The sequence below is a fragment of the Fukomys damarensis genome, unplaced genomic scaffold (genome assembly GCF_012274545.1).
Source record: "Fukomys damarensis isolate Sample0158 unplaced genomic scaffold, DMR_v1.0_HiC HiC_scaffold_28, whole genome shotgun sequence".
Classification (NCBI taxonomy): domain Eukaryota; kingdom Metazoa; phylum Chordata; class Mammalia; order Rodentia; family Bathyergidae; genus Fukomys; species Fukomys damarensis.
In genome coordinates this window covers 31,398,044-31,421,924 of record NW_022900940.1, presented here as the reverse complement: position 1 = coordinate 31,421,924, position 23,881 = coordinate 31,398,044, and the positions used below count along the sequence as shown (strand labels likewise).

The window sequence follows — 23,881 nt, the reverse complement described above, 5'->3', positions numbered from 1 at the left end:
TGAATAATAGCCTTATTTATCTAATCAGCATAATTGTGTGTCTACATATCACATCCATCAATCTAAAGGTCTTTAAAGATTGATCGCTGTCCATCAAGCCTGAACAATGCATTTAGAATGAATTATCCAACAAAATATTGAAAACTTAGCTACTGTAAGACAATGCTTTATGGTAGATAAAGATTTACTACAAAGACAACCTCTCCATTAGTCAGTAGAGCATGCAATTACTAGGACTTGAAGGGAACAAACACATTACCATTCAACTAGTCCTGTCTGGCTTATTATAAGGGATCTAAAATTACTATTTCATATACCAGTTTTGTCTTGTTAATATTTATTGATGTGTTTTAATATTACTTAAAAGAAAATTACAAGTCAGATATTAAGACATTATTTATGACTTCCATCAATGTGCTTATGTGTATTTGACTTCAGGAGAGGATGTGCTTTCTGAGAGCAGCCCCAAAGGGGACAGCCCATGAGCTGGCATGTGGCCCGGAGAGAGTACTTATCCTGCTGTGTCTCTGCCTCCTCATTTTTAAAACACAAATGGTCAAAGCTGAATCTGCTTCATGAGATGGCTGTTCCACACACAGAGATTTCCATGCTGAATTTGGGTGAGATGCTATTCCACATACTCTATATGGAACTGTGAGTAACAAATAATTTTTTGGCCTTTAAAGAAGTTAATAATTAGGGTTAGGGGTGTGGATCAGTGGTACAGCACTTGCCTATCATGCTGGAGGCCTTGTGTTCGATGCCCAGAACCACAGGGAAAGAGTAATTTTTCAAAAATTAAGGTTTATAATCACATGTAGAAAGACAATAAATTAATTATGTCAATAGGGATAAAGTGAACTCCATCTTCTGCCCTGTCAGCATTAAGTTTTGCGATTTGTTTTGAGTAATCAATTTGAGCCTGCTAAGTGTCACATTGAAAAAAATAAAAAGAAAAATGAAACATGATAAAAAATATGGTAGCTCTAGTCTCATTTAGCTGTTACGGACTTAAAAAGTAGCTGATCTAAACTGAGATATACATGAAGAGAAAATGCTTTTAAATGCTTTCATTGTATTTATCACATGTGCTGCAACTATAAATCCTAGATTTTAAAGACAGTATGAAGTAGAGAATATAAAATATTCTATAAATATTGTAGTGATATGCTGAAATTATATTTTAGATGTATTAATGAAGTAAAATAAGTCTATTTTTGATTTTTTTCAAAATATGACTACAAGAAAAATTATATTTCATATATGACTTGCATTTGTGGCTCCTGTTGACATTTGACAGTGCTATGCTAGAGAGAAGGGGGCCAGGACGGAGCCTCACATGGAAGAGAGAGAGAAAGCCTCTCTGTTAAAGTGACACACTGTTCAAGGGCCAGGAGAAGTGCCGGAGTGAGCCGTGTGAGTCTCTGGGAAAAGAATCATTCCAGACTCAGGGATGTCACGAATGAATGAGACATTTTATGCAACACAACTAAAAAGGGACCTGACTCACAGCATTGGAGCAGACTTATGTGTAACGACTGCTCAGTCCTAAAAGTCTTGACTGATAAATACAGAGAGGCATTTATACCATATGCCTTCTGTTTAAAATACTCTTTTCTCTGAGAAGGAACAGCCAGCACTAAGGCATCATTAGGGATTTGGGGAAAGCAGCTAGGCAGAAAAGAAGACCTTAAGATCTGCTCTGCAGCTGAGCAGAAAGACAATCTCTTTGGCTCTGACAAATTTTGTGACCTTGTGATACCAAGTAACTCATTTGGTCTTTTTAATCCTTACTTATTAGTGCGTAAAACAGAGAAGAGAATAAATGAGGACACAAGCTCTATGCTCTCTGTAGAGAGTTGGTACAAGACTTTGAAAATGTATTTAAGTTATATAATGCAAGAAATGAGAAAAATCGCAACAGAATACTCAGATGATATGTATGTGCTAATGTTATCATTAAAAAGTATAAGGGAGATGTTCAAAACAATTCTTTTTTATCTCTATTGAAATATCCTACAATGCTTTATGTTAGAAGTAGTTCTTTCAGATTAAGACAAAAATGCCTGAAAGAAACACCATAAATATGTTCTTTGTTCTATGTACTCTTGGTCCTCCCCACCTTCTGCTTGCCCTGGGAGGCTGATCTGTGTGGACTCCAACACAGAACTCCTCAGCCCTCTGGCTTCTATAGCTCTGGTCACTGTGAGAAAATAAATGACCTGAAGGCCTCTTGTAGGACTCCATTTTCCACACTATTTGCTCCTTTCATCATTATCTTTTTCTTCTAGTAAAGTGCAAATTCCAATAAATCATGATGTATCCCTCAGAGTAACCCAGTACCCAGAAAAGCAGTTGACCTATAATAAGTAGGGTGTTTAGAAAAGCATGCTACACAGAAGAATGGATTTTATTAATCTTAACATTTCTAAAAAAGCAATAGAAAGAGTTGGTGCTTAATAAATGCTCACGAGAATGTTGAATGGCTCTAGTCTAATTTCCCACTATTGGACAAAACCCACAATATACAGGGGAGGCAGCTAAAACATGAATCCAGAGAATTATTATCATTAAAAAGTGCAGTCTTGGTGTTACTAGATCCTCCAAGAAAAAAATGATTTTTCTATATCAAAATTCTCCATTTAAAAAATTTGTCAGGAACAATGATTGTGAGACATTCCGTGATCCAAATAAAATGTCTGCAAGTACAAAGCAGTCAGAAAGTGATCAGTTTGAGAACGCTGCCCCATGTGACTAACATAGAAAATGCATCAAACAATGTCAACATCCTAGAAAAATGAGCTCCTTTAAACATTAAAAATAATTTCTTGGTATAGATTTAAGGAGGAACAGCAAGTTCTATGTTGTTACTTTTAAAAAAAGTTTTATTATAACATCCCAAAGAGTTTGAGAGAAAACCACTAATTAGAAACTACTAGTTAATTTGAAACTTGATTATAAATGAATTCTACTCCACTGAAAATTTAATACTATGAATTATCCCTTGTTTATTATGCATTTCTTCTTCCTAGGTAGACACGAGAGAGTACAGAACATGAGAGTAGAAAGAGCTCCTCAAAAGCCATTTTGTCAATGTTTTCATTTGATAGCTAGGAGAAGAGCCCTGCCAGAGGTCTTGTGACAGTGGAGCTGGAAACAGATTCTAAGAGCTCCACTGCCTTCTCCTACCACCCAAAATCCCATCTGCTCCAACATGCCTTGCCTCCCTCCGGTCCAGACCCTTTGTGGTGGACATAGATAACGCTGTTTCACTCACATGTCTGGCTTTGACTTCTCTGGACTGCTCTGTGACCCTGCAGGACCCAATGGCTCAATTCCTGCCACTCCCACACCAAACCTGGGTTGCCAAAACCTCATCCTAGGACATGTGCCCAGATGAGCTCAGTCACCAGGGAGAAAGCATGACTGGATCAATGGTGGTAGAGGTGGGGGAAGGAAGTGGAAATTTACCACCCCTGTGTACCGTGGAACATCTGAGGCACTGCTTCATCTTCTCCAAGGATCTAACCACTCCCCCCACATGACAACTTGACCTTAGAAAATTACTCATCTTTATAGAAGTAATAATGACTGAAAATCAACTTACTTTTCCCCAAAGAACAAAAACAGAACAGACTTCAACAAGGCCATACAAGGCCATGTGATTAAACACTGACATAAAATTCTTAATTTGCTGTTGTCATGCATTCTGGCTTTTTCACTAACAGTTTGATCTTAATATACATACTTCCCATACCCTATAGTTTGTCCTTTTAAAACAACTTCACAGACAACTCACTTTTTACTTCTTAAACCTGGGTCAATGAAAAAAACCACATATTTCTAAAGAGGGTATATCTTTTGGTTGAAAATAGACCACAGGAATTAATTTTTCACAAGTCACAGCATACTTATAACCTGAAGGAATAAAACAGAAAATTTAGAAATTTTTTTTCCCAAGCTACAGCTGGCCCCTTGCCTAGAGGCAGAAACTGCGGCTCCAGGAATGTGTTTCCAATCTTATGTTGACATTATTCTATCATTAGAAGTGACCGTGGATCACCAGGGTTTATTGCCATTTCTAATATTTTTAGGTGCCACAATCAATTATAATTGAGACCGATATCAGACACCTATTGCTTTGCATATACCAAGCACCATGAAGGCAACTGTCAAAGTAGGAGAGTCAAACCATTCTTGTGAGGAAAGGATATGTAGATAGACAAAAAGACAAAAAGAAATGCAAACTCTAGTCCAAAAACAAAATCTTGTCTAACAAGCTAGTAGATTATTTTTGCTTTCTTCAAGTCTCTGGCTCACCATGCATTCTTTTGTGTGTGTAAATAAATCCATAGAGACAATCTGAAAAGCTTGACGAAGTTTCAGTTCAAAGGCTCTCAGTAGCTCACCTTTAATAAGACCCAGATGTACTTCAAACTTGAGTGAGTCTTATTTGCTGAGAGGACTGGTTATTATTTAAATAAAAACTGAACAAACTGATAATCTGAATCATGCTGCCAAGGGAGAGAGATGTTCAGATAAATCACTATTATTCCTTTTTTAATAACCCCTATTTAAACTGGCTCCATTATGTGACTTACAAATCACATCATCTTTATCAAAGGCACTTAAAATATGCAACATGAAACAAAATTCCAAATGCTTGATTTACTATAAATTGAGCACAGGTGTGGGACTGTTTACAATCCTCTGGTAGAGTAGGAAGTCGAGCTTTCATTTGTATTTCATGGTGCAATGAATACCATTTAACTCTGAAATGTTAGAATTTTTACAAAGAACCTAAAAATATGAAGCAATTTTCAATGCAGATTAAATTTTAGACTCAACCATCATCATAGTACATCCTTAAGCAAAACTGCAAATATTTCTTTAAAAGAACCTTAAAAGGGGGGAAAAACTCAGGTATTTATAATTAGAAAGTATTTAAACCCCTAAATGTTTTGGGGAGAAAAATGACTGCAGATTACAGAAGTGTATGGTAATCTGGGTTAAAACTGAAAATGGGCTCCCCTGGGATGGCAGCATTTGGAAAGAGCATGGTTGATTTGTATACAGCTATAAATTCTTTCACAGGAGAGATCACCTGAGAATATATTGGTCTCTTCAACAGTATGTTGGTTAATGTTTCCAGGTAGTAAAATCCAGTTCCTTAATCAGCATTCAGAAACTAGAAAAAAAAAAATCTATAAACTGTATACTATGACAGATCAGCTTTTCTTAAATGTTAAAAATGTGGATTGAGAAAGATTATACAAGTGGGCTTGTACTTGGTGACCTGAAGCCATTTAGTGGGGATGCGGAATGGAAGAGAGGTGGGAAGAGGCCCTGAGTTTTAGCACAGGGGCTGGCACGAGCATGGAGGATGTTGGAAAGTAATAACCCCTAGGTGGCTCAGTTTCCATGTCTGTCAGAGAACAGGTAGACCTTGTATCTGGACCTCCTCTCAGCTCCAAAACTCCATGACAAGGCTCGTTCAATTACTAGGCTAAAGATACTAACCATTAGCTTAAATTTGCAGGTGATTATAAGGAAAAAGGATTTAAAACTTTTATTTGGGTTACTTTGGGCTACTATGACTCACACAGGCAGCATTAGTAATTATTGAGCACTCACTTTGTTATAAGTGCTAAGCTAAGAATTTAGCATGCACCATTGCATGTAAAGCTTAAGCAACCCAGTGAGGGAGGCGTCACCTCCCGGGAAGGGAAAAGGAACTTGCCCGAGATGGCACTATTCCTAAATGGCATAACTAGGATTTAAACTTGGGTTATTCTTGCTGAATGCCACTGCTTTGGACTGCTATCACCTTCTCATGTAATTTGTGATTCCTAAATGTTCTGGCTAATTTTATAACTCACCCTTCACGTGAGCATTTAAGTTACCTTTGTGTTTTACTCATTTTCTTTAAGAAACAGTGCATTTCAAGTTGCAGAATTTAGAAATGAATTTGGTATTATTCTTCTAACTTCTTCAAATTACATAAGCTATTTTTACTTTTCTATCATTTCATTTATTTTTATATTAAAATGTTAATTAACATCATTTTATTAGAGCTTGGTTTGAGTCCTCCTAGTTGTAGTATTAATATGACAAACTTTGAAAATGCAGAACTGTGCAAACTTTTCAACTTATTTGCATTAGTTGCTTTCATTGGCTCATTTATCTTTCTATAATTAACTTGTTTGTCTGAGTTACATTCCTCATCTCTCAGAAACAATACGCAACACCCACAACTTAAAGGAGAAGATGCGTATTTTGGCTTACAGTTTGGAGAGGCTTCAGTCCATAACTGGCTAGATCCAAGGTAGGACAACATGGCAGAAGGTTGTGGCAGAGGACAGCTGCTCTTAGTGTGGTATCCAGAAAGCAGGGAAAGTCAAAGAAAGAGCTGGGGAGGGAGATAAACCCTTCCAAGCCACACCCCCAGTTACCTGCCTGCCCTGACCAGAATCAACCTCCTAACAGCAAGTCAGCTACAAGCTCCATAATCCATTCACCTTCCAAAAGCCCCAACTATGAGTGCATTAGGCTCTTGGGGGACATCTAGCTCTAAACAACAACATACTGCCCCGGCCCCTAAAAGATACACAGGCCTTTTGTTGAAAATATGTTCAGTGCATCTCTAAGATTTGCCAGAATCCTAAAAGTTCCAACGTTGCTAAAAAGTCAAAGTACAAAGTCTCCTCTGAGACTTAAGACAAGCTCTTGACTGTGAGCATATAAAATTCAAAAAGAGAAATAAAAACTGCCAGTATACAATGGCACAGGATAAACATTTCCATTCCAAAAGGAAGGGACAGGAAGACAGAAACCAATGGGACCAAAGCAAGACTAAAGCCTAGCAGGAAAAATACTAAATCTTGTACCTCCATCTTCCAGGATCTAGGGCAAGTTGTGGCCTGATATGAATTCCAAATAGCTTCTAAGCAGCCCTAACACTATAGCGCTGCCTGTGCTTGTAGCTCTTATAACTTCTCTGTCAGTCTGGCTTTGTTCACTGCTTATAGCTCTCTTCAGCAGTTCCACATGCTTGGCTTCTCCAATTTCCTGGAGTATCCACGGCATTTTTGGTTTCCCTTTCACAGCTAACACCCTGCCCTCTCAGGTGCTCAGGCCTTCTCCTCAAATCTGGATGTAAGTCTCTCTGAGCCCACAAGTATTGCATGCTGCATGGCTGTAAATCAGAACCATGTGGTTATCACCAGCTTGAGCAACCAGACTCCCTGGCATGGCAGTTGCTTTCAGCCTCTGAATGTCAGAATGGGCACAGTGCACTTAGTTCCCAAGCATAAATAACCTGTAGAATCATTCTCCTTCTGAAATAAAGTGTCTAGGGCTCTCTCCTCAAAGCAGTGTATCACTTTTGCAATTTGAGCCCGTGAAGGGTGGGATCTTACTGATTCCTGTGATGCCCTCAAGAAATCTTTCAATTATTCATTTGTACAGTTCTTGGCTTTTTTAAAAAAAAAACATTAACTTTCTGAGCAATCAAGTTCTCCTTTACTCCAATACTCCAATGTTACAGGCCCCAGCTTTACTGGAACTTCTTTTCTGGCCAAACTTTGTACATCATTAAGCCAGTCCCACAGAGCTGACTAAAAGCCCTCAACAACACCCATGCCACAGCCTCAACATTAGGCTGCCTTAAAATTTCCTCTGTCAGATTAATCTACCACGCTTAATCTCAGTCTCCTGCAAGTTCTCAGGACATAAGCAAACTATGCATAAATTTTCAACCAGAGCATAACATACATGGTCTGTAATACATTTGCCAATGGAGTCCTGGTTAACAACTGAAACTTTCTGAGCATGGTGTTTGCCATCTACCTTTTTATAAGCATTCCAGTCCTGTACATTCTGACTAGAATCTCCCATTAAGTTTAGCTTACAGGTTACAGCTTTCTAGTTCTGCTTCTCCAGCCAAAATCTCCACACCTTTCCAAACCCCTCCCTCAAAACATTTCCAAAGGCATGTAAACCACATGATCAAATAGTAACATAGCAATGACCCACGTCTCTGGCTAAAAAAAATCTGTCTTACTAACTTTACTATCACTAAAACATCCAACATCCACAACTGAAAGAAGCAGAGATTTATTTTAGCTCACAGTTTGAAGATGTTTCCGTTCATTGTCATAATGCTCCAAGGCAGAAAGGCATGACAGAGGGGTATGGAAGAGTCAAGGTGCTCATGGCATGGCATTCAGGAAGCAGAGAGAGTGAACAGAGGAGCTACAGAGAGATAAGCTGCACCCTCAGTGACCTGTCTTTTCTGACCAAACTCTACCTCCAACCAGCTATAAACCTTCATAAATAAATCACCATCCCAAAGCCTGCACATAAGTGCGCAAAGCTCTTCCACGGCATCTCATGATAACACTAAGTCAATGATTATACTGTCCAGAATGCACACGTGTGCACACATACACACACAGAAAACTGATCTTAATAATCCTTACTCTTACTATGATTTAAAAACCACAAAAAAGCTTCTCCTTCAATATCTGTTTCCAACCTTCCACGGTAGAATTCATAGTGAGAGATGTAAGACCATATAACATCCTGGAACTAAGGGTGTGATTAAAACTCTCATCAGCCTAATACTTCTTTTTATATTTCTTAAATCAAATGCACACAGACCACATATTTAATGTATGCTAGTAATACATGTTTTATTTTAGCTATAATGGATACCAAACTACTTTTTTCCACTTTCTACCTCCTTTAATAACAATGATGCATATAAAATCTCTTTGCTTTGATGAACTACCTAAATACAACCAAATAAATATGGGAAGGAACAATGTTTACTCTGTGTAATATATCTTTCAAATGTTCATTGACTTTCTGATTTTATGACCCAAAGTTGCCTCCATTTGTTTCTCATCAATAAACAGTTTTCTAACCTTAGTTCTCTCTAACCTTCAGTTCACTTACCATGCAATTTTCTACCTAAGTTTTAATTGACACATAACAATTGGACATATCTCTGTGGTATAATGATAAGTTGATACATGTGTGTAATGGAATGTCATCAAATCAGCATAATAAGTATTTCTTTGTTTTCAGAACCTCAAACTCCTCTCTTTTAGTTATTTCAGTTATATAATAAGTTGTCGTAAATTACATACATCCTACTATGTTATAGAACACTAGACAAATGGAACAGAATAGAGTTATCAGAAATATATCCATGGACTTAGTGCCAACTGATTTTCGAGGGAAAACAAGAATATAAATTAGAAAAGGAGACTCTCTTCAATAATTACTGCTAGGCTCCCCTGGAAAAATAATCATCTTTTTATTTATCCTTCTTGTCTATTCCCAAGCCATCACTTTCCTTATTTCCTAATTCTTTTCAATAGAAATGATTCTGGCATAATAATGGAACTAAAAACTTCAAGGTTGCACAGACTATTAGAGAAAACCTTTTTCACATAGTTGATATAAAGAAAGAAAATGAATACATGGCTTCTCAAAGTTTATTTCAACATATATTCCAACTCTCCCTTTTCCAAAGGAAAATAAAACTATTTTTTAAAAATGTATTTAGCATTTTGTTTTCTTTCATTTTATCTTTTTCTTTTTTTGTGTGGCAGCCCTAGAGATTGATCCCAGAGGTACTCTACCACTGAGCTACATTCTCAGCCCTTTTTATTTCTAATTTTGAGAAAGGGTCTTGGTAAATTGCCCTAGCTGGACTTGAGCTTGCAATTCTCCTGCCTCAGCCTCCCTCAGTGCTGGGATTCAAGGCATAACTCAGTCCAGCTTATTTTGTTTTATTGTAATTTAACAAAACTAGGAACAATGAGAACCATCCTCCATTAAGCCAATTAACTGATAACTGTGGCATATCAATACATGGAATACAATTTGTCAATAAAGAGGAATAAGTTATTGGTACACAAAACATGAATAAATATCACAGACTTAAGGATGAGTGAAATTAGCCAGTCTCAAAATACTATGTATTATCTATTTCACTTATAACATTCCAGAATAGGAAAGAAATCACATGAGTGCTTCCAGGAATCAGGTGGTCTTAGTCACTTTCATCATCACAACACCTGAGACACAATACCTGAGGCTCACAATTTAAAGGGTGCAAGGTTGATTTTGACTCACATTTCAGGCCACGGTTAGTCTGCCCCAAAGAAGAAACAGCACAGCAAAGGGGCATAGGAGAGTAAAAGCTGCTCACCTCATGGCAACCAGGAAGCCTAGAGAAGGAGCCCAGAAGGGAGATAAACTATTCCGGATCATATCCACAGTGGCTTGCCTCTTCTGAAAGACCTCACTTCCTAACAGAAACCCAGCCTGTAATGTCCCATAATCCAATCACCTTACACAAGTTATGAAGCTGTAGGGGCCATTTTAAATCTATACAGCATGGGAATAGAAAAAGTACAGTAGGTTTACTGTGAAGGGGGAAAAAAAGGACAATCTACATTTTGATTCTAATAGTGGTTATGTGGCTATGTACAGTGTTCAAAATTTGTAGAACTAAAAACTGAAAGGGGTAAATTACACCTTTATAAAAATAAGTAGATAAATAACTTGAGTGTCCGGGGTCTGCAACATCCAATAATCTGGTAAGATAGGGTAGAATGGTATTGTTAAGATTACCTGTCAAATTCCTGTAACCTATTTTGCTGTTCATAAAGTACTTTTTCTGAATTTCTGTAAGTTACTTTGACTTCTTTATATCTAGTAAATTGTGCAAGCCTCCACTAACATGAAATCATTCAATTCCACAATATACCTGGGAAGGCTGGGCCCAATTTTAAACTAGTGTTTCATAGTCTCCCTATTTTCCATGTTTTGATCCTCAGTCATTTTTATCTACACTTAGGAATATCTATACCTATAGATTAATAGTTGGGATATATAAAATTATAAATTAAAAAAAAGGATCTATGCTAATTTCCCAGGCATTTAAGGCTTTTGAACCATAAATGCTTAAATATCTCCAGAATAATATTTCCTCCAAGAAATTATTTAGTCTCTCACTGAATATTTCTTGGGTGGGAAATTCACCCCTACATAAATTCGTCTGATTAATTCTTCCAAGACTCTGTTGTTAAGGAATTCTTCCTAAATTCCAGCCATTCCTAATGAGTCAAAGTAATCAAACCATTTTGCCAACCAAAAGCCTCTTTCACTTTCCAGTTCCCTTCTCTACAATGTAACCTTGGTCTCTGAGCAACATGAACCTTTTTGGATGGTAGTTTTGCCATCTCTAAAGGTTTTCTTTCTGTTTTTTTGGTACTGGGGGTTGAACTCAGGACCTTGTGATTGCAAGGCAGGTGGCAGAACCACTGAACTGAATCCCTGGCCTCTTTAAAGGTTTTCTATGAACAAAATATTTATTCTCTCTCCCTAAAATCATTTCAGAATTTCTTATATTCTATTAACATTTGTCAAGATTGGGGAAGTTATCAGGCTATATGGACAGGAGTCACCTGTTATTGACTTCAAGGTTGTTTTTATTTTATTTACTTTAATTTTTTGGTACCAAGGATGGAACTTGGGTCCTTGAGCTTGCGAGGCAGGTGGCAGAACCACTGAGCTAAATCCCTGGCCCTCAAGGCTGTTTCTAAAACAACAGTCATAGAGTGACTCTGACAGCCCTAAGAGCCCATACACCGCTGACATACAGTCTGTTGCTATCACACGGAAAAAAATGAACAGAGATATTTCTCTCTAAAAAATACTTATTCTGCTTTTTGAAACTTTTAAGGGGGTATAGAAATGGAAGGAGGTAGAGGGATGTGTTATGTACATGGACTAACTCCCCAACACAAATGTAATCATTCTGTACTGCAAACATACTAAAAAAAAAAAAAAAGAATAAAAGAAAAGGAAAACATTTTCTTGGATTTACATACATCTCATTTCCAGGATACTAAAAGGAAATAAAAGCAGGCAAGGCCAAGGCCTATTTCCTCTAACAGCCGTGAGACAGTAGCTCTGAAATGCAGAGAGGTGGACAATAGCAACGAGGCAGGAACTCCATCCGGAAAACCCATTGTTCAACCTTCTCCCTATTATTAGAGAATACAGGTGTAACATTACAGACCAAGTAATCTTCTTCTTAAACTTGGACAATGATGTGAATACTACTTTGCTAATTAAAATCTTTGATGATTTTCTGTAGGTTTTCATAACAAAGTCTTTACTTGATACAGAGCTTTTGAAATAGTGCGCATCACCATATCTCACTTCCTCTGCCCTTCCTACCATCGTGGGTCTTTCTTTCCATAGAAACTGACAAACGACTACTCCCCAAACTAGCTGGCATGAACAAGTCATCACTCTTTCACACATTTGCACCTCTGGTCATCATGGTTTCACTCCCCTAAAATACCTCTCTCTCTCCTGAAAACCACTACATTGCTCCACAATCTTCCTCTTCCTGTCTTGGACATATCTGTTTCCAAGGCATCACAGCAGGCATGTGATGTCCATCTCATGGAGAAAGACCTCTGCCTCTAAGGCCAGGTACCCTTAATTCTTTATTCTCCAGTGACTCTCCTATGAATTCTTAGCATAGCCCATTGTCCAGTTGAGCTCATGGTCCTTTCTTTTCTTACTCCATAATGTAGAATGTCCCTGAATGCCCATATTTCAATAAGCAACTTTTCTGCAGTTGTAATAATTGCATATTTTCCTGGTATAAACCATCCAAAATGCTATTTAAATAACAAGAAAATAGAGTCTAGACAAATTCCGGACATTCATATACCCTCGCAAAATTCTACTAAATATATATTTTAACTTGAGAAACTTTATTATCCATATAAATTGGAATATATGTCAAAATTTATGACAAACAGAAATGAGAATAGTACATATGAAGATTGTTCTGGATTGCAAATATATAAGCATCTGGTTTTCTTTATCTCCTCTGAACAAACGTATAAAGTAAATAAAATGTAATTAAATATAAAACTATAAAATGTAATACATCGTGAAATCGCTGGGGGATTACTAAATCACACTGGTTGGTGTGTCTGGGTGCGTCATGCAGTTGTGCCCTTGGTGACTATGTCTGGTGCTCCCTCTGGGCTCGCTGCTTCTGGCCAGAATGAGATGAGCATCCTTGTTCCACCAAACCTTCCCAGTGTCATGTTAGGCCTCACCTCAGACGCACTGCAATTTAACCAGCTGACTATGGACTGGAAACTCGGAACTGTGAAACAAATGAACCTTTCCTCCTTGATGTAGAGGTTGGGTATTTTGCCTCAGCAACTGAAAGCTGACCAAGACAGACTAAAGTGTTAATGAGTTTCTCACCTCTTAGCAATGTACTCCAACGCACTCTCAGGGTTATTCATTCCCCTTTTCATTTCTAGTTCTTCAAGGAAGTTTCTGGTTTTGAAGTGGACGCCATTGTTAATTTGGACACAACAGAAGGAGGCACAAAATCTCAGAAGGCTTTGATTCCATTTCACTAATTCATTAATTTGTTCATCAGTCTTTCCTTTCATCCATCTAGTCTCAAAATAGACATATAACTTACTACATAGGGGCCAAGGAGGCCCTAAAACAAAGGAGACAAGAAATTTGTTCAGGGTAGAGTAGATAAAGATAATGAATAGGTTTTGTATATTTAAATCTCTACCCTTCATTGATTCTTCAAATGAACATCTACATTGCAAACTAAATCCAATCTAGCCCCACGATTCCATGTTCCAAAGCCTATATAAGACCTCATTTTTCACTCTTCTCTCTCTTCTGCATCTAATATCTTTTCCTACCATATTATCAGTCTTATTAATTTTCAATTAATTTATTATTTCTCGTTTTCAAAAACAAAACAAATTTCCCAATCACATAATCTTCTCCAGCTGACACTTTATTTTCTTCTCTTTACAAGAAAGCTCCACAAAAAGGCTGCTTACAATTATTACCACAAAAATCCCTGTTTCTTGTCTCTCCAAATTCTACTTCAACCAAGCTTTCCATCACATCACTCCATGAAACTTCCGTCCAAGGATGATCCACACAATGTGAAAATAAATGGCCAGTCCTCAATATTCACATTACTTAACCTACTGATTTCCTCCCCTTTGGATTAGGGTATTGGTTTCCTTTTTAGTAATCTGGATGTCACCTGTTACTCTCCCTCACTGGTTCTTCCTCACCATTAAATACTAAATACTTAAATTAACACTTCCTCATGTCCATTAAATACTAAAAAACACTAAGAGCCTGGGCATGGTAACTTAACACATTTTCATTTATGTTTTCTACACAAATTTCGCTATCCTCTTTCAATCTCTTATTTTAAATATCACCTATCTGCTGAGAACACCTTCAGTTTATTTCTTGAGGCTTCAGACTCAGCACATCCAACTACCTATTCAGTATTTCCACTTCAGTATCTAACAGGCATTGCAAGCCTGATATGTCTAAGACCAAACACTTTTCATCCTTCCAATATACTCCTCTAAAATCACCTCCATCTCAAGAAATGACAGCTCTTATCATTCCTATCACTGAATCCCTGAAGCTTCATCATCCTCTATTAACCACACCAAAGCACTCAGCAAATTCCGTCAGTTTTACCTTCAAAGGAGACACCTCCCACCATCTCTGTCATTACTGTTGTGTGCAGTGAACCTTCATGTATGTCTCACCTGAAATGTTTCCCAACTGTCATGAGAAGTTTCCTTACTTTTACCCTTTCCCACATTCAAGCTATTCCTGACAGATCAGAATAATATTAATAAAAAAAACACAAAAATTGGAAAAAGAAAAATCACTATAAATCCAAGAAGTAAACTAATGCTTGGGTTATCTGATTAAAATACATATTGTGGAAAAAAAACAAACATAAGCTAAGAGTCTGACATGGTGATGCATGCTTGTAATTACAGCAACAAAGCAGGTTAAGAGGTTTACAAGTTTCAAGTCAGCCGGAGCAACTTCGGGAGATCTTGCCTCCAAAAATAAAAAAGGCCGGCCATGTAATGCAGTCATAGAGCACTTTCCTAGCATGAATAAGACTCTGTGTTGCATCCTCAGCATCCTCACCCCTCAAATTACAGTCAGGTGTAGTAGTTTAGGAAAATCATGTCTTTTTACTGTTAGATGAATATATCACCTTGAGTAAGAAAATGTCCAACTAATGGAATTACCACAGTTCTGGGTGAAGCAGAAGAGATTTACTGAAGACAGAAGACCCACCCTGAGTGTGAGTGGCATCAACCAACAGAATAAAGCCTGAATAGAATAAAAAGGAAACAAAGAAGGAAGATTCACTCCAGTCTCCACCTTCACTTTGGACACTGTCTCCTGGTTTCCACCACAGACCCTTCAGCCTTCCAGCATAAGCTCTTTGCTTCCTGATAAGGACTAGCACAGGACACTACAGCGAGCTGCAAGCCACTGACAGGGTCCTTCAGATATCCAGTGCACAGACAGCTCTTTTGCACTCTTCCACACTTGACTCGTTGTGGGGCCACTGTAACTAACCTTACCTTGTAAATCCTTATATATCTTGCATTAAATCTGTTTCTCTAGTGAGCACTGACTGGTAACATGTCTTAAAAAAAATTAAAAAGGACTGGGGATGTAGCTCTGTGCTCCCTGGGTTCAGTCCTGTACCACAATACTGCCCTGCTAATAGCTTCCAATTTTATTTAGAGTAAAAGCAAAGATGTATGCTGCAGCCCCGAGCCCTATGATCACTCTGTCATCTTCCTACCTTAACTCCACCACTGCCACGTTCACCACCAGAGGTCATCCCTCTAAATTTGCCTTATGCTACTCTAATCATGCTATCCTCAGTGTTACTCCTAAAACACGTCAGGAAGTTTCCCCCCACTTTTTATATTTGCTACTCCACAGTGAAGGAATAATTTTCACTCAGGTATCCACTGTACTTGATTTCTCAGCTTACTAGGAATGTTACCAAAAGTTCACCTTTGAAACAATTCCTATCACTCTTTATTTCTTTTCCCTACTTCATCTTTCTATTCAACAAAATTATTCACGTACACAAAAAAATGAATTATTTATCTTGTTATATTTCTGCTTCTCCTCTAGAATGTAAGTTCCACCAATGTAAGGAATTTTATTTCTTTTTCTGCATTTTTCTGCCCTTCATACCTAGAAAAGCTATTGCCACAAGCTAGGTACTACTGTAGTGGAGCATGCTGGTGCATGCTTTTAAACCCAGCAACCCGTAAGGCTGAGACAGGAGGACTGCAAGTTCAAACCCAGCATAGGCAACTTAGTAAGACACTGTCTCAAAACAGAAAACCATTTGGCACATAACAGATTCTTACTAAACACTGAGTAAATAAGTGGATTTTCTCCCACACATCAGTTGATTAAGAAACTATAAGATAAATCCTTTTTATGAATTTAATCATGAATTTCCATGAATCTTTTTAAATTAAAAATTTACTTAGTACATTTTAAAAATGTGTGGAATACATAAGTAAAGAAGATATTCTGAGGCCTTCCAGAATTTTCAACATGCAGACAGTACTTGGAGCCCAAGTGGGATTTTCAAATTTCTCATGATGACTTCCTAGTCTCTCGGTGGTCTTTGATTCAGAGATTAGAATCAATACTCCACTGTTCTGCCTAAGTAATCTTTCCAAAATATAAAGTCCCCACTGTATTGCTTTTCTGGTTAAAATCCTTCAGGATTACTTCTGTCTATAGCCGTACTTTCCAAATTTTCATCTTAAAACACAAACTGCTGCTGGTTCCCATTCTCCAAATCTGAATTTTCAAACTCACTGGATCTAGGGTAGAACCAGGGAATTTGGTTTTCTGCCAAATTCTTTGGGGTCTGTATGACTGCTGGTGCTGAAAGCACACTCTGCAAACCACTGGGCAAACAAGTGAACATGTTTGTTTGCCATACATCTCCCACAAATAAAACTACATGATATATTTCAGAAATGTGTACTCTAGTCTGGAGACCCTCCAAGAAAGCTTTAGGTAGGGGATTAGGGCTGGGACAAGCCAAGCAGAACACTTGGGTAGAATCTGAAAATAACGGAGACCCAGGATACACGCACAGAACATAGGCTCCAGCATGGTTCTATACTTCCTGGGCATGATATGTGACCACATTAGAAAAGTAAGATTTTCAGTTCTTTATTTACATCTGGCATGAAACCAACTGGGTCTTTGATAGAATATTTAAATCTGATAGGAGACCAAATGAGTTTTTGATAGGGTAACGTCTTATTAGCAAGAGGAAGGAATCACACCAGGAATTCTGTGCACGAAAGACCCCTTTCCCTTATCTTTGTGGCCATTATGACTCTGTTCATCTGCCCACTCTCACTCCACAGTGCATACTTCTTTTCCACCTTTGGTATATTCATAGCCCCACTACCTTCTCTGTGAATCTTATCCATTTCTTTGTCAAGATACAAAGAATTTGGAAAACATTTCCCTGGGCCCCATCATCTGGTAACAAGCCCACTGGGAACTTTCCTGAAATGCTATGCCAAATTTGCTCCTGACCAATTCTTCTGCATTTCCTACTAAGACAACTCCATTCTGTAATTTCATTGCCCGGAGTTGATATAAAGGATCCTTCTTATTTGGTCTCCTGAGAAACACTTCCAGGGACATTCACGAAAGCCAACTCAGAGAACTAAGCTGTGAGAACCACTGGTATCCACATCAGTCAGCCAGTTGTAGCCACCAGCCAACCCAGTGAGGAAAAAATGAAAGTCAATATTTATCTAAGCACTTACTAAGTGTCTGGATATCTGTTAAAAACTTTACATGTATTACATTATTTAATACTCTCAAAAACTCTGTAAGGTCAGATGTCATTACTGTATACATTTTACAGATAAGGAATCTCATCAAGATTAAGTACTTATATTCATAATTAAATAGCTTGTTAGTGGCAACATCTGGAGTTGAACCCAGTCATTCTAATTGCAGAGGCCAAAATCACAACCACAATGCTATACCTGTCCAAAACATAAAATCACAGAGAGAAACACTACAACAATTATTTTCTTATAAACACAATTTGATAATACTCCGCAGAATTGAAACACACACACACACACACACACACACACACACACACCTGGATCAATTTTAAAAATAATTAGCATTGTGGGTTTATCTCCAAATCAATCTTTATAACAAAGTGTATTTTCAGCAAAAGTTAAATTTTAAAAATTGTTAAAACTCTGAACTTCCCTGAAAGAAAAAAGGAGAAAGGGAAATTACTCAAAAATCTCTAAAATGGTAAAAATCTACAAATTAGTCTAATATAGTTGCCTAAGGGATGTTACTTTTTCTTGTAGTAGCTATTATCTTGCATTTGGGGCCATGGCCTCTATTTAGTTTACATTTGAAATACTGACAAAAACCAGGCAAAGGTACATTTCAACTTCACTTCAAACTGTGGTCTTTGAAGGAGATATAGGGACAAAACTTAGGGGCTTATTAGAAATGTAGAATCTCAGATATCACCATAGACCAACTGAATCAGTCTGAACTATAATAAGATACCAGAAAATCATCTTATGCACTTATTGCTAAATTTTAAACCTCAGTATATTGCTAAGAAGTGCCATGCAGTGAAAGCGCCTGTCCAGACATCAGAAAGACTCTTTTACAACTAGCTCTATGACTTCAGTGATTTCACTTCTCTTAGCCTGCATTTTTTCACTTGCAAAATGAGAGCAAAAGACAGAACTAGAATAATGATTTTAAAACTTAGTTGTATACTGGCATTAACTTTGGTTTTAAAAAAATACTGATGTCGGTTCTCACTGCTATAGAATCTAAATTGGTTGGATGTGTAACCTGGGCACTGAAATTTTAGAAACTTTCCTCAAGTGATTCAAACGTGCAGCTAAGGATGAGAACTACTGGCCTATAAGAGTTTCTCTGAAAGTGTGGCCCCTGGAGCATCTCCAGAGAAGTTCGCAGAAATGCAGATTTACAGGCTCTGCCTCTGACCTACTGCATCAGAGGCTCTAGCAGGGAGGTCCAACAATTGTCTAACAAGTCTGTGCATTTAGCTACACACATATTGTAGTCTGAAAAAAGTGACCTGGAAAAATCATTGAGGTCTCCTTTTTATGGATAGCTATAATTTTGGCACATATTTCTCCCATCCAAATACTAAGCAGGCCCGACCCTGCTTATCTTCTAAGATCAGATAAGATCAGGCACCTTCAGGGTAGACTTAGCTTATATTCCTGACTGAGAATACTAACGATATGTTTGCTCCATGAGTCCCAAGACATTTAATTTAAAGACATTATGTTTTGGGGTATTGGTGAAATTTTAGAAGAAAAAGGAGTTTTAGGAAGGTTACCATATGGTTGATGTGGGAGATGGGGTGTGGAAAATGATCACAACCTGTCAATTATAAGATCCCAGGGCAACACAAAGACCTAATATGTAGAACTTCTCGAGAGCTCTCATGAGAAATGGGCAATATAAAAAAGACTGAAGCCCATGAAGTCCTCTATTGTGACTTCCTATGACAGCCCATGCTGCATTTCCCAGAGGCAACATGTATTTTTATTTTTGCTTTCACCTTCTTTTTCTCTTGTTCTATCGAAGTTCACTCTGCAGAGCTGGATCCTCCCATACCCATTCACTCCTTACTTTTCAAATAAACTTTTGGCACCAGTTTTGGCTTCTCTCGTCCAATTCTTCATTCAAGCCAAGAAGGACTTGGAATATTTTTGGTTGGTGAGCAGTTTCTAAAAGAACTACCTGATAACATGATGCGAAAAAAAATCACCAGTCACCACCATATTTGGTCTCCTGAGAAACTTCCAGGGACATTCACGAAAGCCGAGTCAGAGAACTACGCTGTGAGAACCACTGGTATACACATCAGTCAGCCAGCTGTAGCCACCAGCCAACCCGGTGAGGTAACATGAAGGTCAATATTTATCTAAGTGGGCATGAATAGTACATGTCCATGTACTTTCTGACAAGCTTCACCTAGAATTCCTTAATAACTTTTAGCATACCATTAATTATGAAAAGAAAGCTGTAACAGAATTTTTCTAATGAGAACCATTTATATGAAGAGTCCTGTGATCTATATTTTGGAAAAATGGCATAGCCTCTTTATGCCTTGATCCCCAACCTCCACTGCTAGGGTAGCCTGTGAATTTTCTACAAAGTCTCAGCCAGTACTTCAGTGCTGGTATTTACTCTGCTAGTTCCAAAACCCAGAACCAATCAGGCAATTTAAGTTTCCCACCCTGGGGCACATAGCGGAAGTGGGGTGGGTGCAATATGCATATCTGTTACATATTTTATTTGATAAGAAGATGTCCCTTATGGCCTAAAATATCCATCTCCTGACTATAAATAGTCCAGAGAAGGGAGCACAAACTTTTGATAGACACTAAAGAAGACTCCCCCAAAACAGAGAAATATAAAGAAATTATTTTCTTATGTATTGTTTCTTTGAGGTTTTATAATCAAAATGAGGACATGGAAATCTACTTGTGAGGGTAACTAATTTATTTAAAACATTTTTGATCTTTAAATCTGTTAGCAACATCAGTAATATTTATTCAGACTATTCTAAGCTATCCTAGTGAAATGTTACACTTTATGAAAAAGATGCATTTTGAAATACACAGAGCTTCTCAACTGCAGCTTTTAAAGATCAGCATGGCATCTGGAGCTAAGCCTGGCATTTTCAGGCTGGACTATAATAATATGCCATTTTCAAGAGAGATGCACAAACAAATAGAAGGGCAGCAAGGGTGGTGCCAGTCCCCAAAGGATGCCACAGAGTAAATTAATGGCAGCACCTAGTAAACTCTTGTTTCTAACAGACATGCTGTATGATAGCTTTTCCTTCCCGTGTGGTTGGGCAAACCATAAAGCAGCTCTGGATAAAAACTTGCCTTGAACACCAAATTAATAAGAGATATTCCGTAAGGGGTATATATGCATCCCTTCTTTTATCTCCATCTCTCCCCTTTGCCCTTCAAAACCAATGCTTTCAAGTACCTGGTACGTGGACCCTACCTGTTTGCCTCACCCTTTTATCTCTCTCTCTATAATAAAACAATGGTACAAATAAGGTAGGCCAAGCTGCCACCTCCTCCTCATCTTCTTCCTTCTCCTCCTCCTCCTCTTTTTCTTCTTGATTTTCTTCTTTGATGTTATTCTATGTTTTAGACAGGGCTTTTCTCTGTAGTTCCGGCTGACACTGAACTCACTATGTAATACAGGCTGGCCTTGGTCTTGCAGCCATCTTCCTGTCTCAGCCTCCCAAGTGATGGCGTGCTGGGACCACAGACATGTGCCACCACACCCAGCTTAGGCATGCTTCTTCAAGTCAAACAGCGGTGATGGAGAACCTTTTGGAGCCTTTCAGGGATACAAACAGCCTACAGCGGTACACATGCCACAGGTCTGCCATCACTGGCTCCTTTTTTTTTTTTCATCCCATTCCCTCCTCAAGTTCATTAAAATTTTATAACACACATCTCAAGCTCTGCCTTCTGTTTCCATGTAACTTAGAATCTCCTGCCAACTTCTATAGCAAGGTCAGATGGGTTGGTTCCTCCCCACCTCCATGTTCCAAACTAATTCTGAAATCTGCTGGCAATGAACAAAGATCTAAGTCCTGCAAGTAACTCTAACTACCTCTGAATTCACAGTGCATTCGGCTTCACGCATCCATGTTCCTGTTTTCATTCTCTCCGTATTTCTGCACCTCTGAGTGACTTTGCTCCTCCTTCTGGATTTTGGGTCCACGATCCACCTGTCTTCAATTACTTCCTGTGTCAAAGAATCTTTACTAGAAAGGGGCCTGAAGTAAGAAATCCCTAGAAAGGTGACAGGATCGCGAGGGCATTAACCTCATCAGTAAGTTCATTGTCGAACGAGCTATTAGAAGGTAGGGCCTAGCTGCAGAAAGCCAGTCATGGGGACATTACCCTGCGGGCTGCTCAACATCCCTGGCCACTTCCTCTTGAGCTCTTCACCTGCTCTGCTTCCCATATGCCACGACGAGAGCAAATTTCCTTCACCACATCCTTTGCCATCTGTTTCTCTCTTAGGGCCACCCCACTGTGAACAGAAAGCTTGGAAACTAAAAGCCAAAATAAACCTTCCTCCTTCTAAGTTGTGGATGTCCGCTATCTGCCGCAGGACAGGAAAGGTGACCAATGCAATCTCTTGGGCCCAGATGTACCTCTTTGTGTCTAGTCTCTCCTTTTCATCCGTCTAGCTATGTGCTGCCTTCTCATCTTTAGGAGTCACAGTCGAGCCCCCTCAGGTTAGGGTCCAGGTGGGCTCTTCAGTGTTAAATGAGGTGAAAGAGCCTACCCAGTCAGGTAGCAGCACGTTCTTTCCCAGCTCAAGCTATGAAAATAAATAAATTTACCTGAAGACAGGGTCAAGGCCGATATGGAACTCATGACATAGTTACTTTAAAAAATATATAAATAGGTTCACTTAAAAAGCCATTTTACTTATCTTTGTTAAAACTAAAGTTTAAAACACCTCAATTTGTAACAATATACAAGCAATATAAACCCTGTCACTTTCTGAGGGTCTGGTATATGTCTATTTCTTTACCTATATGTCTGATTAATTCTTAACATGGCACAAGAAATTATATATTTTTCACACTTCATAAATGAAGAAACTTAGCCTCTATTGGTCAGAGGAGCTCATCCAACTCCCTCAGTTAGTTCCTGGCAGATAAAGGGTTTTAACTCATTAAATCTGGGCTCGCCTATTACTGTCATAATGAGGGCCACTCCAGCAGGCACCCCACTATTCTAGGGCTTTGCCAGATACTTCTCATCTAGGATACTTCCTAGGTTCTTTAGGTTTATTGTTTAATATCTAACTCTTCTTTTTTAAAAAATGTAAATTCTTCGAGGACAGGAGTCTTCTTTTTTTGTTGCTTTTCCTTTTTCTGCTACTGTCTAGAACCAGGCCAGGAACATGGCAGAACTCAGCACCGATGCAAGGAAACTTCTAATACAATGCCGAAATGTCTTCACCGCCTACGCTCTGAATGACTGTTCTACAATGCCTCTGTTCTGAGTGCAGAAATAGAAATCCTATTTCATGCCATGCTGAGCCACTCTCTTTGACAAAGATTAAGGAAGGGTGAGCAGGAGGTCTTTTCCCATCATTCTGAGCTCATTGATAGCAAAAATTCTATTTATACGTATTCAAATGCACCTTCCTCCTGAAGTATAATGATTTATAAGCAGTGAAAAATTTAAAAATAATCAAAGCCTAAAAACTATAATTGCTCATTAAAGGATAGTTCTTAAAATATTAGTTTGCTAGTCATTGTCTGGAAGGCCTTTATTCAAGCTATTTTTAAGATTAACAAGAGGGAATACTTATAACCTACAGTGAAAATGGATTATCTTCCCACTCCACTGTCTTTGAAGATAAACTTGCCATTTCCAAGGCAGTGGAAGGCAGTGTGACTGAAGGACTCTGGCAATCTTGTGAACTCTGAGCAACTCCAGCAGGACCGAAGGCGCTCTTTCCCCAAAAGGTACTTTAAAGTAATGGTTCTGGGCTCATCCAGCACCCTACTGAGCTGCCTTTCTATAATCACTCAGAATCCATCCTGAATCAGGTAAGTGACTAGATGAAAAATATGGGGCCAAAAGAGAGTGAGGAAGGCTTGGAAGAATAGCAACAGCCGAGGGCCCTGAAGAAGCAACCCCTTAATCAGCCCAGATGACCCCTCTCACAGTAACTGTCAGAGACTGGACCCTGCAATATTGACTCAGCTAACAAACAGGGAAGGGAGACTAAGATCTCCTGACAGCTAGAGGATTAACTATATATTCAATTGAGAGTAAATAAGCCTCTGATTTTGTGTGAAATTCCC

General features: G+C 38.4%; 1 protein-coding gene across 8 annotated transcripts in view; it reads right to left on the bottom strand.

The window, feature by feature from the left end:
- The window catches only part of Znf385d (zinc finger protein 385D), an 867,824-nt gene that overhangs the window by 253,628 nt on the left and 590,315 nt on the right, over window positions 1–23,881 (bottom strand). Inside the window, exon 1 of one of the 8 annotated variants that reach the window (XM_010622446.3) lies at window positions 11,910–11,931. The exons of 6 other annotated variants lie outside the window; for them this stretch is intronic. In XM_010622446.3, coding sequence (XP_010620748.1) covers window positions 11,910–11,916 — 7 coding nt within the window. In that variant the 5' untranslated portion in view covers window positions 11,917–11,931. Of the gene's footprint in view, window positions 1–10,146; window positions 10,212–11,909; window positions 11,932–23,881 lie in introns of those variants that run through there. One more of the 8 variants, XM_010622416.3, reaches the window with a different exon arrangement.